Source organism: Oryctolagus cuniculus, chromosome 11 (assembly GCF_964237555.1).
Source record: "Oryctolagus cuniculus chromosome 11, mOryCun1.1, whole genome shotgun sequence".
NCBI lineage: Eukaryota > Metazoa > Chordata > Mammalia > Lagomorpha > Leporidae > Oryctolagus > Oryctolagus cuniculus.
Window position 1 is genome coordinate 72,481,873 of NC_091442.1, and position 15,680 is coordinate 72,497,552.

General features: G+C 45.4%; 1 protein-coding gene across 3 annotated transcripts in view; it reads left to right on the plus strand.

Moving 5' to 3' along the window:
• The window catches only part of MYRFL (myelin regulatory factor like), a 136,654-nt gene that overhangs the window by 103,697 nt on the left and 17,277 nt on the right, over positions 1-15,680 (plus strand). For all 3 annotated transcript variants that reach the window (XM_008256780.4, XM_070052617.1, XM_070052619.1), the window contains 4 exons: positions 7,486-7,649; positions 8,279-8,342; positions 12,842-12,927; positions 15,550-15,624. In XM_008256780.4, coding sequence (XP_008255002.2) covers positions 7,486-7,649; positions 8,279-8,342; positions 12,842-12,927; positions 15,550-15,624 — 389 coding nt within the window. The remainder of the gene's footprint in view (positions 1-7,485; positions 7,650-8,278; positions 8,343-12,841; positions 12,928-15,549; positions 15,625-15,680) is intronic.

Sequence of the window (15,680 nt, forward strand, 5' to 3'; positions counted from 1 at the left end):
GGTTTCTGTCACTCAGTGTTGTTAGGTAGAGGACAGGCTGCAGTTTCCAAAGAGAAGACGTAAACCCACTGCCTGGGTTGCATCCCATTGTCCCTGGCTCATTATTCTCAGCCTGCAAGGAAGGAAGGAATTTGTGAACTGTGTTCTTCAGTGTCCAAAGGTTTCCTAGGGTGGGGAGGGCTGAAGGGCTGTCTTCAGTTTCCTGAGCCAATCCCTTCCCAAAGAGGAAAGGACCTCCCCCGGATGGAGCCCAGTGTGCTGGGTACAGTTGAACACTAGCCCCTTGCACTGAAGTGGGAAGTGCTAGTTCTTGTTTAATTCACCCAAGATTCCATGGGCATTTTCTAACATAGAAAAGGAATCTGGGCCTTAGTTCTTTTACATCTCTGGGCAAAACCTCAGACAAAAGAATTAACTAGAAGTGGGGCCACTGTATTCATTTCACTCATGAGCTATTCATGGCATGAACTACCACTGTATGAACATTCACTCATTTAATCATCCCACCCCTCTGGAGACAGTCTCCGAGTGTTTATGATATAAATGATGCCACGTGTGAGGAAGGTGGTTCAGGTAGAGGGAGCGACCTGTTCTTGTTCAAGCAGCATGCTAGGTTCAGTGCATGGCAAATGGTTCCCAAAGGTTAGAGCAGACTGTGAACAGGACTTGGATAAGGGATCCATTCTAAGCTTGATGATGGCTCAGATTTCACCAGTGCCCCTCTGTTACTTCTATGTGCACCTATACTTTCCCAAGTGTCCTGGCTGTCCATTTAGAAAATATGCTCATACTGTCCATATGTACCCCAACTGCAAATCAAGTCTAAAGTGGCTAAAAGATTCTGGTGTGGGTTGATGGACTTGCCACTTTTTCCTCCACAGTATCAGTAGTTTTTGGTGGCAAGCTAGATCAACCATTTTCATAGTTGTAAAGGTACATTGCAGCTGCAGTAACAGGTCCCATCTGAAACCTCCTAGCTGGAGAGCATTGAATAACTGAATTAGGTGCAGTTGCAAAGTTGTTCTTAACCAATGGTGAGCATCAGCTGGGGAAAATTCTTCAAAATGTTCCGCCCTTATACCCAGATCAGGCTTAATGAACCCAAGCCCCTTTTGGGGTCTGGATGTATGTATTTATAAAGTTCCAAGGGCATTTGTGATGCATATTCCTGTTAAAATCCTCTCAGAGAGAGCTTATTACTTGTGTGGAAAAAAGCATTTTCTGAAAACTCAAGATTATATTTTGAAACCCATTGACACTGGCTTCACTGTGATGATGGAGGACAGAAGTCAGAACTCCATGTATTTTGATCAGAGTCCATCTAACATGTCCTGGGAATTTATTTTTTGGTAATTTTCCATTGGAGCCATAAAGTCAGGGCTGGCCATAATTATAATCAGGAAGGCAGTAAATTTCCTTTCCATTTTTATTTCCTCCTGCATAGAAGAACTCATAAGTTATCTCTCTGCCTATTGGACCTTCCTGGAAGATGCATGGGGCTTGCAAATAGGAAGTGGAGAAATCAGAGCTGGCCTTTTATCATTATTGACAAGTAACTGGACAGCTGCAGCCATTGCTCGTATTTCATGAGGCCATACTAAGTTCTGTTGAGGAAGATGTTGCAGAAAGAATTTACTGTGGTTTAGAGGGGACGTTACTATCACTCTCCACTGCATGCTTTGGGCTAAATCACAAATTAATGTATCTGCAGACATTATAAAAATGAGGTGGGCATTGGGCCTAGTGGTTAAGATGCTGGTCAGGATGCCCTTTGTCATATATCCAAGGACTTGGATTTGATGTTCACCTCTGCTCCTGAATCCAGCTTCCTACTCGTGCAGACTTTGGGAAGCAGCAGGTGATTACTCAAGTACCTGGGTTCCTGCCACCCATGTAGGAGACCTGGGCTGAGTTCCTGGATTCTAGCTTCGGCCTCTGCCCAGCCCCTGGCCACTGTGGGCACTGGGGGTGTGAACAAGTGGGAGGGAACTCTTTCTGTCTCTCAAGTAAAAAAATGATTTAAGCAAAACAAAGCTAGCCTTCATCTACCTTTAAATTGTGCACATGGCAAATGGGTTAAATTTTTTTAAAAGATTTATTTGTTTATTTCAAAGGCAAAGTTACAGAGAGAGAAAAAGAACTCTTCCTTCTGCTGGTTCACTCCCAAATGGCAGCAACAGCCAGAACTGGGCCAATCTGAAGCCAAGAGCCAGAAGCTTCTTCTGGGTCTCCCACATGGGTGCAAGGTGCTTTCCCAGGCCATAGCAGAGAGCTGGATTGGAAATGGAGTGGCTGGGACTTGAACCAGCACCCATATGGGATGCTGGCATGGCAGGCAGAGGCTTCAACCACTACACCATAGGGCCGGCCCCTAAATTTTTTAGAAAGAAAAAAAAAAAAAAAGGGAAGAAGCCAGTTGCTAAGACAGAAAATAGATGTAAGTATTATGGGTGAAGATGAAGGGAAGGGGGTAGATTTGGGAGGCTTGGGGTGTGAAGTTGACATCCCTGAGAAATTGCCTGTGGGAAACCGGGATGTAGGAGAGGGTCCGTCGGGTTGATGGGGACCCAAATTTGGCTTTCTGTGTGGACATTAACTGACCATGTGATCCATTGTAAATATGGTTATAGTGTTAAGACACCCTACCGAGTAAACACAGTAAATAACCACATAATATTTATTGTGATCTACAATCACAGAATGTTCTTCTTTTCTGCATGATTTCAGCCTTAATTTTATTAAAACAAATTTAAAAGTAAAGGAAAACTTATATTGGATTAGGAAATTCAGAGGGGCTTTTGTCAGAATTGTGTGTGTGTGTGCTTTTTAAAGCACCATATATAAAAAAAATTTGAAACATATACAAAATTAGAATCATAATAAAATCCATAGCCGGCGCCACGGCTCAACAGGTTAATCCTCCACCTTGCGGCACCGGCACACCGGGTTCTAGTCCCGGTCGGGGCACCGGATTCTGTCCCGGTTGCCCCTCTTCCAGGCCAGCTCTCTGCTGTGGCCAGGGAGTGCAGTGGAGGATGGCCCAAGTACTTGGGCCCTGCACCCCTTGGGAGACCAGGATAAGTACCTGGCTCCTGCCATCGGATCAGCACGGTGCGCCGGCCGCAGCATGCCGGCCGCGGCGGCCATTGGAGGGTGAACCAACGGCAAAGGAAGACCTTTCTCTCTGTCTCTCTCTCTCACTGTCCACTCTGCCTGTCAAAAAAAAAAAAAAAAAATCCTACACATACCTCACTCAGATTCCATAGTTACCAATTCTTACTCGATCTTATTTGAGTTAAATCCCCTATGGAATCCTTGGAAAACTGGATTATTTAAAGCTAATTCTAACATCATATCATTTTATCACCAGTATTCAATAGTTTTCCTGAAAGAGGATTATCTCTTAAAAATTGAATCGCTTTACAATTACCACAATAAAAACTTCTAGTGATGCCTTTATATCCTAAAACCCAACTGGTGTTGAAATCACAATTGTTTTTATTTTATTTGTTTTAAAGATTTATTTAGCTGAAAGGCAGAGTGACAGAGTGAGGGAAAGACAGAGAAAAAGAGATCTTTCATCTGCTGGTTCATTCCCCGAGTGGCTGCAAAGGCCAGGGCTGGGACAGGCCAAAGCCAGGAGGAAGGAGCTCTATCTGGGCCTTCTGTGTGGGTGGCAGAGCCACAAGCACTTTAGCCATCTTTTGCTGCTTTCCCAGTGGTGTTTGATTAGAAGTGGAACAGCTGAGACTTGAACTGGCAATCATCTATACATGGCATTGTAAACTGGGACTTAACCCGCTTCAGCTTAACCAGCTGTGCTACATGCCAGCCCCTACGATTTTTTTTTTTTTTTTTTTTTTTTTTTGACAGACAGAGTAGACAGTGAGAGAGAGAGAGACAGAGAGAAAGGTCTTCCTTTGCCGTTGGTTCACCCTCCAATGGCTGCCGCTGCCGGCCGGCGCACCGTGCTGATCTGAAGGCAGGAGCTTCTCCTGGTCTCCCATGGGGTGCAGGACCCAAGCACTTGGGCCATCCTCCACTGCACTCCCTGGCCACAGCAGAGAGCTGGCCTGGAAGAGGGGCAACCGGGACAGAATCCGGCGCCCCGACCGGGACTAGAACACGGTGTGCCGGCGCCGCTAGGTGGAGGATTAGCCTATTGAGCCATGGCGCCGGCCCCCTACGATTGTTTCTAAATATGAGTATGTATGTGTGACACAAGGAAACATGATTTTAGGAACGTTGAGGACCGTTGCCTAGATCCATTGTTTCATTAGCAGTTGGAAAATAGTGCCACTCTGTCATTTCTTGTTTATCAATCTTGAGCTTGCTTCTAAAATGAGGAACTTTCCCTTGTCAACTATGTAGCTGATGAACAGGAAAAGCAAGATAAAGCTCGATTCTTCCCTTTATTTACAAGTTTGCAAAAAAATAAATTGATCCCCTAATATTCTCCAAAAGTAACCAGTGCAATATTTTTAAATTTCAAGTGTTGAATGGCTTTAAAACAGATTTTATTCTGTGATTTTTACAGTAATTAATCCTTTGAAGTTCTATATTTGGCCAACAGAAGCTTCTTCGGTTAGATTCTGAGTCATTTTGATACAAGCATGGTTCTTGGTTGTCATTTGTTGTTTTCTCTGAGTGTCAGATGCTCCAGATCACTTCCTCCATCTCTACTTCAAACCTGGACTCATTAGTCCTCCAAAGAGGCCTGAGGTCTTTCAGTGGGAATGGTGTTTAGAGACCACAATGAGGTGTGCTCATTGTCGGTAGGTTCAAAATATATTTTTTCTAGTCCTTTTTAATGGACTTGGCTAAGACACATTTCTTGCTTGTGAAAAACTGAATATATCAGGAATTCATGGTAATATTCCTAATTTAAATTTAGCTTTTCTAGGGCTTTACTTGATGTATTGATTTTTTTTTAGAAAATTTATTTATTTATTTATTTATTTGACAGGCAGAGTGGACAGTGAGAGAGAGAGATAGAGAGAAAGGTCTTCCTTTGCTGTTGGTTCACCCTCCAATGGCCACCGTGGCCGGCATGCTGCGGCCGGTGCACCGTGCTGATCCAATGGCAGGAGCCAGGTACTTATCCTGGTATCCCATGGGGTGCAGGGCCCAAGTACTTGGGCCATCCTCCACTGCACTCCCTGGCCACAGCAGAGAGCTGGCCTGGAAGAGGGGCAACCGGGACAGAATCCGGTGCCCCGACCGGGACTAGAACACGGTGTGCCGGCGCCGCTAGGCAGAGGATTAGCCTAGTGAGCCGCGGCGACGGCCTGATATATTGATTCTTGGTATTGTAACTATTTGCTTTTTTTAAAAAAAGATTTATTTTATTTATTTGAAAGAGTTGTAGAGAGAGGTAGAGCCAGAAGAGAGAGAGAGAGAGAGGTCTTCCATCTGCTGGCTCACTCCCCAAATGACCACAACAGCCAGACTGAGCTGATTCAAAGCCAGGAGCCAGGAGCTTATTCCAGGTCTCCCATGCAGGTGCAGGGGACCCAAGGACTTGGGCCATCTTCCACTGCTTTCCCAGGCCATAGAAGAGAGCTGGATGGGAAGTGGAGCAGCCAGGACTTGAACCGGAGCCCATATGGGATGCTGGTGCTGCATTACAGTATATGGAGATAGTCTTCATTCCTTTATATAGTTGCATTATATGCTGCTGTGTGAATGTAGCATCACTTACTGTCAAGTCCACTCTAATGGTATTTGGATTGATTTCAGACTTACAGATTCCTAGAAGTGGGATTACTGACTCAACAATAAAAACATTTGCAATTACGCTAGATATTGCTAAATTCCGTAGTAGTTTTATCAATTTGTGTTCTTTTGAAGGGTATTGGTTAAGACCTCAGGAAAAATACAGGGTTTTCTGATTTCTATGAATAGAATACAGAGATACCTTTTAATTTTAAGTTTTAATTTTTTAAAGTTCTCTGATGGTGAGTGTAGGCTTCAGGGGTGAAGCTTTTGGCAACTTCACTGTTTTCCTACATTGCTAACTCCTAGCACCTTCCAGTTCCCTTTTGTGCGTTCTTACTAAGCGTGACCTGTGGGCAAAGCCATGAGCTAAACGCTGGTGAGATACACAAAGGAATCAACGCAATTGCTGCCTGATACACAGCACACGGCCAACTGATAAAACTGGACATCATGGGAGAGTGGGCTGCCTTCTGACTTGTGGCCTCTGGTGGGATGGGGCTTGGACTGGCTTCAGGGAAAGGCTTTTTCTCAGACATAACCGCTGGAGTAAGGTCCCAGACCTTGGTGAGGGTGTAGGGGCGTCACTGGATCTGAGTGAGTGCCCTGGGAGTTGGAGAGAGCCAGCCAGCGTTGCACAAGGCATGCCTGATTTTCAGCTGCCCGCACTAAGCCTTGCATCTGTCACAGTCGGCTTTTCATTGCTCCGCGTGATTGCTTTCCCCGTGTTTGAAACCCAGAAAGCTTGTTTGCAGCCTGGGAGTCTCAAAGACACACAAGCTCTGAGTTTGACCGCCAGACCACCAAAAGCCTTGAGTTACTGGCCACGGGCTCGATACTTCACAACAGTGACCTCGCCTCCGTGAGACCCAGAGCGCGCTGTGGAGTTTTGAACTTGTGAACAGAGAGCAGAAAAGGAGGCAAGGTCACAGGGTCAGGGTGTGAGTTGTCAAGAGCTTCCCAGGGTTTTTGTTATGGCTGAGAGGTCAGTGCCCGTGTTCCTAGGACAACTGAAGTGTGGATGTGGGAGCCGATGGCCTCTGCTCTCCGGCTTTGAGTTAGTCTTCCCCTCCTCTTTCTGATGTGTCAGTGATTTTCTCTGGACAGAAGAAATCCGTGTTTGTTTGTTTGGGATTTAGGTTAAAATACACATTTCACATGATAGTTCATGAGATGCTAAAGCAGAAATCAACACCTCAAGCATTATTCTCTCCTGGACAGGTGAGGAAGCTGAAGCCCACAGATCTTACTATCTTTCACCTGCGTTCTCCCTTCTAGCGGGAGACGGAACTCAGACAAAGACTGGGTCTTCATTGCTCCACCTTCACCTGAGCAGGGTCTCCCCGTTCTTCGAGGGAGAGCTGGACTCACTTCTTAGGGGGACGTAGTGATGAACACACAAATCAACACCCGGAAGCCTGCTCCGGCTTGCTTTTTATGAGTTTTGAATATAGCAGAATGGCCACTGGAAATAAATCTCTAGGTCCCAGATCTGACGAGGTCCTTCAGCTCCATTCTCTCTCGGGTTACAAGGACATATTTCCCCTTTATTGCAAATTGAGTAGAAGCAGTTTTACTACATAGCCAGCAGTTCAGTGAGACAGCTTTAAGTTTCAAACCTCTCCAGATTTATCTTGAAGGAACTTGGTACTGTGGGTACATAACCATTTTCAATGTGTGTCCCAGCTGTTTGGAATGGGCTGTGGACCATTCTCTGGTGGCCTCACTCTGTAAATTTATGCACTCTATTTATTATTTCCTTTTTTTTAGGACCAGATCTTTATGGAAAATGTAGGTGCGGTGAAGCAGCTCTGCAAACTAACCAACAACCTTGAAGAAAGAATAGAAGAGTTAGAGATATGGAACAAAAGGCTGGCCAGGCTGAAGCGCCTCAACAGTTGGAAGTCCTCAGTCAGTGAAGCGAGTTCAAGCAGGTATGGCCAGTGCCACCATGGACGTTTGGAGGGAAGAAGAGAGTGGGTTCTTTCCAGATATCAATTCAAATGTTCTTTTGGTCAAGCAGGAACCACTACTGTCTGAGAATAAAGTCCCTGCTCCTTGAGAATGTTTTGGAACACAATTGGGTTCTGTGATAATTTCCTTTTTTCTGTTGCTGCTTTAAAAATGAAACAAAGCAAGAGGTATCTGTTGAATAGCAGTTGCTGCAGGAAGGATTATTTGCTAGATCTTAGCAAAAGACTGGCTTCTCTTTAGCAGCAGTGACCATTTCTAAATTTAGAAAACTGTGTTTGGTCCTCAGGGAAGAAACTTATTGTTGTTGTTGTTGTTTTATTATGCAAAGAGGTAAGTGCACATTTTTTAGGGCCACTTTTGAGAAGAAGAGAAATGTAATGCTTAATGCATTCACTGTGCCTACTCACATCTTTTTTTCACAAAAAGAACTCCCGATTGCCTTGGGTTTTCTTTTTTTCCAAATTATCATCGTAGTACAAAAGAAAGTCACACTACTGTGTTAGTGACAGCCTGGGCCTTTGTCGTGTAACTCCTAGAGAGACAAGTGAAGAGTAACCATTTTTTTTTCTCTTTCTCTTTCTTTTTAAAGCAAATTTAGCAGAACTGTTAGTGCATCTTCTCGAAGAAAGACCATTTCCAAAAATGCCAATAAGGTAAATAGCCTTACATTTCCAATGAACAGAGATGATGTCTTTTATACTAAAAAAAAAAAAAAAAAAAAAAAACCTTTCAAGAAAGTGATCAAAGAAGTTTTTCCCACTTATTTATTTATTTATAGTTTGCATCCTGTGCATTTCAGGGAATTACATACCCACCCTTGAATAGGATAGCTACTTTCTTTAAGCACAAAAGTTTAGAGAAATGAGTACCGAGTGTGTCCATTTCAGAATTGTCTTGACAGTTTTTGTTCATATTTCCGCATCGCACTCACTCAGCCCAGGGCCGAGAGATCTGTGTGTGTTCCGTGACCCCACTGAGTCCCATGTCTTTGGCTTCAGTAGCTCCCAAAGGGCCTTCCCTTAATCCTCAAATTCCATTTTTCCCTTTGGAGTTTAGTATTTAATATGCAGATGGTAGGACAGGTTTTCGCTTGCTTGCAAAGGTTAAAATGCAATGGTTTCACAGATAGACAACTTTCATCGGGCAGGGTGACATTTACAGTAAAAAGGGAAGTTGATCGTTTGTTAACCTCTAGGACACCCTCTCCATCACAGAGAGGTCTTAGTGAGGGAGGAGCTGCAACGGCCTTCCTAGCTTGTTCCCTCTGCTCCACAGTGACCCGAAAGTGGACCTCCCCAGGGAAGTTCTTCATGACCTCAACGGATACTCTGTTAAAGGCAGCCTAATTGGTGTTTGAGTTACTGCCTCATTTACTGTCTGTTTCTCATGCTGTACTGCATGAGATTCAGAGGTCATTCCATATTCTTCTACTAAAAACTAATGACATTTTATGTGCTGACAATGGGCACAAATACATGGATAAATATATATGTAGACGTGTTCTGGGGACACACTGTCAAATAGAGCTCTCTATGGCACTTGTCTTATTAGGATTGCTGATGATAGTGTCCAGCACATATAGCTCAAGAAACACAAAACACTAAAGACATTATGTAGCCCGTTTGTAATTATGAAATGGAGGGAATCGTGCCTGTGTCCAGAGAAGCCCTGATAGGTATAATTTTGTTAGCTGCAACCTCTTTAAATCTGCCCTGCACACAGAGATTCTCTTTAATTTGCAAGTATCTGAGAATAGTAACCAGAATGTATGGTCCACAAGGGTAGCCCTTGAGTCTGTCATCTTGATTTGTTCCCGGAGACTGGCTCATAATAGGTACTCAAGAAATATTTATCAAACAAATGAATGAGAGTCCAATCTGACAATATTTCCTGAAGCCTCACAATCGCAACTGAAAACACTAAGTGGTTCCATGTCTTGGGTGTGTGGGCGAGGTGGGAGTTGACATGTGGACACGGATCCTGGACTTAAACAAGAGTGGAAGAACATTCTGCGCTCGGAGACCTCCTGCAGTCACTGCAGAAGCCCTGTGGGAGGCAAAGCTGAGTCAGAAGCGATCTTTTCTTCCAAGGCTGTACAAGGTAGCTCCGAGGATGGGAAGAACATACAAAGCATGGGTGTACCTGACGGGATAAACGCTGCTGAGGCCCGGAGTGCTGCAGGCGTATCATGGGAGCCTGGCTTCAAAAGCACAGTAGCCTTTGGCCTAGAAAGTGGTGGAGCTGGAGGAGAGGCTGCAGACAGCAGCATAAACAGAGTTCTGGGAGCTGGCACGGGTTTCACTGAAGGATTAGTGGGAATCGATTAGGGAGGATAGTAAAGATAAGGCTGAAAATAGATAGGATAGGCTCAGACTTCTTGACAAGCCATGAAGCCTTTCTGAATGATAGCCATAATAGCTGTGTTGTGTAGTGGGTTTTGTTTGTTTGTTTGCACAGAGGAAAGGGGGCAGCACAGCACTGTAGTTAAGAGCACAGATTTTGGAATGATTTTTTTTCCTTAAAATTCACATCCTGCCCCTGTGATTTATTGACTGGGTAAGAACACAGCTTTCCTGTGCCTCCCTTTTCCTGCCTCTAAAATGCAGATGATAACATGACCTGCTCATGGGCTGTTGAGGATTATTGTGAAGACTGAATATGACAGTACATGTAAAGCACTCAGAATATGCAGCACACTGGTTCTAGTCCCGGTTGCCCTTCTTCCAGGCCAGCTCTCTGCTGTGGCCCGGGAGGGCAGTGGAGGATGGCCCAAGTGCTTGGGTCCCTGCACCCGCGTGGGAGACCAGGAAGAAGCTCCTGGCTCCTGGCTTCGGATTGGCACAGCTCTGGCCATAGCGGAGTGAACCAGCGGAAGGAAGACCTTTCTCTCTGTCTCTCTCTCTTTCACTGTCTATAACTCTACCTGTCAAAAAAAAAAAAAAAAAAAAAAAAAAAAAAAAAAAAAGAATATGCGGCACACAGTAAGTGCTGAATATCTTCTCTTTGTTACCAGTACTTTTAGACCTACTATTCTAGTTGTTCCCATATTTTTATATTTGTCAGAAACATCCTCAGAGCTCGGTAAAGTATACATAATGAGAATGATTTACTCCCGCTGTGTGGTCTTGGTAGGAGGCCTCTGCTTCCATGAAGTTGACTGTCCCTGCCACCCACTCACTAGGTGTCCCTTGTTCTTTGGGCCTCATTGGGTCATTGCAGTACATGTGTGTTGGGGGTGGGGTATTAATGAGCAAAGAAATTGCTGTGTTAGCAAGTTGATAGGCCTTCGCAGATGGTGAGAAGCCAGTTCCTAATGCTGGCTGAGATGGTATGCATTCTGGGGGAGAACTGGGAAGTCTGGCCCTAGGGCTCATTGAATCTATAGAGTTCTTCTTTCTTCCTTTCTTCCTTTTCCTACCTCTAAGAAGTAGGTGGGTGATTCTTGCTATGTGTAGAGTTCAGAGTGAGGTGGGAAGGACTTCAGAGTGGAGGCGAAGGGGGAGAGGAGAGAAATGAACAGGGATAAATACTTGTCATTATCTCAACTGTTACAGGTTGCCAGCCCCCATCCCATCTACCAGAATTTTCCAGGGCATTTAGATTTTTTACAGTCTTACTTGTAGTTCTTATGTGCATTTAAATCTAAGAACCATTAAAGTGTTAATTGCATCTACCCAATAACAAAAATAGGCATTTTTAAATTCTTATTAATTAATGAGGTTCAGTGATGTCTAGATGACTTAGTCTGGCTTCAGGTCTTAGGCCATTGACTTCTTAGTTTTCAGAAACTGCACTTAAATGATGCAGTTACAGTAGCTCTCAGGGTTTGTGTACTTGTTAAAAAGAGTATTTAATACCTCCCTCTTTTACATTGAAGAATATTTTCCTTAACCAGCTAGGATCAAGAAATTCAACCAGTTGCAAGCTATTTCTTATTTACCACTTCCCTGCAATACCATTCCAACCAACAGCATGTTGGATCTATGTTCTGTATCCCCAGAAGGAAGCAAACATACTTCCCAGTGCATTAACAGAAAACTCATCTTTAAGAAGCACCTTATTTAAGGGGGCAGAGAACCACTCCTATCTCTTCAGTCCAGTTCTCCATCATTCTGGAGGTGTTTCTCCTGTAGCTCTTGGCCTATTCCCTAAGCACAAACTTTTTATGCTAATATATCTCAGTCCAGAAAGTCTGTCCCATTCACTTCCCAAAAACTGTAATTCACTAATTTTTATATCTTCTAAAGCGTTGTATATAGTAGTGCTCACTAAATATCTGATTGAATGGATATAAGAATAAATAAGAAACAGGCCCAGAGCAGCCCTTTTAAATAGGTAGAAGAATTGGATACTGATGTGTATAGGGGGACTTCACAAATTTCATGGAAAATTCACATTTAAAATGTTTCAAAAATTCATTTATCTGAAGGACACAGAGAGAGAGACAGAAATAAAGAGGACGAGAGCTCCCACCTGCTGGTTCACTCCCCAGAATCCTGCAGTGGCTGAGGCTAGGCTGAGCTGAAGCTGAGAATTGAATCCAGGTCTCTCATGCGGGTGGCAGGAACCCAGCCACTTGTGCTATCACTGTTGCGTCCCAGGATCTGTGTGAGCAGGAAGCCGGAGTCAGGAGCTGGAGCTGGGGATCGAACCAGGTGCTCTGATATGGGATGCAGCCAGGTTGAACGCCTGCTCCACACATTATCTTTTAGTACCATCTCCCATGAGCTTTATGAAGCCCCTTGTCTTATTTAATTACTTAGTAAGATTTCACGCTATGAAAATCTTCTCTAGAATTCATCATGGTTCCTAAAGTTCTTCTGTTAGATGTGTTCTTTCACATCTGGACAACTTTTTGATTTCCTTAAGTCTTCTATTAAGAGATGGATTTCTGGGCTCTGACAAAATCAACAACTGCAAAATAAGTACCAAGTGCATGGCACAGACAATTGCCCTGCAGGATGTCAGGGAAAAGGAGACTGCTGCACCTGGAGTATCAAGGAAAGGGAAGGCCTTGAGGCAGGCTTTGGAGGAGCACTGTGTGCAGAGAGGCAGAGAGGAAGAGGGGGATGTAAATCCGGGCACTGGCACCCTCCACGGGAGCGGCAGAGATCCCTGCAGGCGGCGCATTCAATACTGAACCTCTTTATAGGTTTATTTTTCAGGAAAAAGCCAGTCGTGTCCTCACTGGGTTTTCCAGACTTTGGTTATCAGTCTGACAGCGGTAATGGCCTTTTGGTAAGAAAAACTTCAAAGTTCTGCTGTATCGTCAACCTCCTTTCTTCTCATCTCTCTTTCCGTACTTAGGGACTGGGGACCCACCTTTTATTTACTTTGATGGCAAGAAGCTCTTTAAACCAGGCCGATAGCTTGGAAATGAGGGCGTCCTTCTAAACCTCGCACTTAAGAGAAAAGCACAGACTTTCTGTACTCGAGTGGGAGTTAAAGGATGATTTTTTTTTTCAGTGAACTTCCATGTCTTAGCAGCAACCTGTGCCTTCCTTGTGTGTGTGCATGCGTGCACGTGGTGGTGGTGTGGTGGTGTGGTGGTGGTGGTGTGTGTGTGTGTGTGTGTGTGTGTGTGTGTTTCATCACTTTGCAAATAACTTTCTCAAATTTTCCTTCCTGCTGGCTTGTGGGAAAAGAAGTGAGAATGAAATCAGGTACAACCCACTCTCCCTGGTCACTACTGGGATTCTTCAGTGGATGTATACCAAAGGGACATCAAGATGGACACTATGATGAAATTGTAGCCAGATTCACTATAGACAGTTAAACGAGGTAAACACAGTAATCGCAACAGTATCTGCCTGGGCCACTGAGCACCCCCTGTGTCCTCTGCACAGAGCAGGGGTCAGCCCTTGCTGGAATGCAGCCTTCAGGCTCTTGCCACTGCTACGGTGGACCCCAGCCTTTGAGCCCCGGGTCAGGTCCTCTTGCCTGGGTTCTCTGGGCCTTTGAATTCTCCTTCCTTGCTTTTTTGTCTAACTATTCATGTGATGGAAGGGGTTTTGATCTGTCCCACAAAAGCTGCTTTGTGAGCCCTGGCTAGGACAGGCTCTGGACAAGTCTTGGGGGAGACCTTCACTCTCAAAGGCGAGGGAGTTCCCAGTGCCTCGAGAGCTTCCCAGCGGTAGAAGGCAGACTGTGCCCTCTCTGCCAGTGGCATTTTCTCTCATGCCCTGCTGGTGCTCCCGGGAAGATACCCTGATATCTCTCAGCATTGGAAGCTTTTCACTCTTCTCACACCCCTAAGTGTGCCTGTCTTCTCTGGCTGGGATTTTCACATCAGGAGAGTCTGAGCGGCTGCCTGGAGCAGACATACTTAGCATTCTCCAGAACCAGATTCCCAGCCCAGTGGAAAGTTTCTAGAAGCCTAACTTTGAGACAGAGATTGCTTCCTAAACATGCTTATCAGATCTTGCAGATTCCAATCTTGGTGTCCATTAAGGCCACAAACAGGAGGTCCGAAGCTTAGTATCTTGTTGCTGGCCTGGGATGTACCTGAGGGAGAACAAAACCAGGGTTTGCCCTCAAAGAGGGGAGTAGGTGTCCGTTTCGTTCTGTAGTCCTGCAAGTTCTCTGGGCAGTGCATTGAGGCAGATGGCAGAGACAATTCCCACAGAGAATTTAAGAAGTAGTCGTGTAGAGATGGGGAGTAGGGGCGGCTGGACCACAGCAAACAGTCGCCAGGGCAACACAGCCCATTCTGTCAGATGGCATCTGTGAGACCCAGCATCACTTACCAGGCAGGGCCGAGCCTGCTGGGCAGTCACCAGCTGCTGCTGAGAACACATGAGGAATTGCTTCTCACATTTCTTTGTCCAAAAGTGGAAAGATCTCCAAAAAAGTCGTGGAAAATGCATATTATGAAAATATTATGCCTGGATTTCAGTGTGGGTTTTTTTGACACCAAAAACAAACTTATCCTTTAATTCCATTTTCCACCAATATTTTGAAGTTCCCTGGGACATTTCATCATGGTCAATCCACTGCCTTTGACGGAGATAAAATAAGGAGTCACATTTGGAGACCCAGGTGTGAAATCAAGCCGGCAAAGTGTCTAGCCTGGCTTCAAGCCCAGCACCCAGCAGACTTCCTTCTGTGGCTCCCCTGAGAGAGTTCCCAAGACACCCTGAAAGAGGAGAACATGGAGCTGTTGAGAACAGCTTCGCAGAGCCGAGAACCTTCAGGGAAGCTCCAGTTGGACATCTAAGCGCTGATCACAGGGGCTGGGAGAGGGTGCAGGGAGACACTTTCACTATCTTGAAGTCGCCTAGTGTGGAAATGGAAGCTTTATGGCCTTGCTTTTCCTTCTCTGCCCAGTTTTGAGTGTCGTGCTCTAAAAAGACAGGCAGCTGAGAGACTGTGAGAGAAGCAGCCCAAGGGTTTGCCGTCCACAGCTGACCAGACACGTGCGCAGGCTCTGGTCCCCCAGGGCCACCAGGTGCAGGCGACTCCCCCCTACAGGCTGTGAGCTCTGCCCTGCCTCTCTCCCGCATGGAGCTGAGGACTGCCTCCAGCTGTATCCACGCATCCTTTGTAATCTTCCATTGGTGCCAGACGCTTCTGAGACAGCTGGCCCGGGCTGCCGGTGCCCTTAGGAAACAAGTCCACCAGTGTGCAGCACCCCAGCAGCCTCAGGCTCCAGAAAGCCGAGGGCTTTTCCTCGCCAGGGCAGAAAAGCCCGAGTGTGCTAGTTGCCCTGGTGTTTCTGTTGGCTGTGGCCACCCCTCCCCCTTGCCCCATCTGTGTGGCCTGAGAGCATCCGTGTTGGGCCAGCTGGATGTGGGAGATAGATCTGGAACTAATCTGTCACATAATGCTTTTTCTTTTTCTTTCTTTCTTTTTTTTTGACAGTGCCTTGACAATAGTCTCCCTTTACATACTTAGCTTAAAAGATCAAGACCGACATGCCTCCAGTCTCCCTACGAGGTGAGAGTTCAGGTCTTGTATTCCTTTGGGGAGAAGGATTCTCGAGGGCCTCTTTG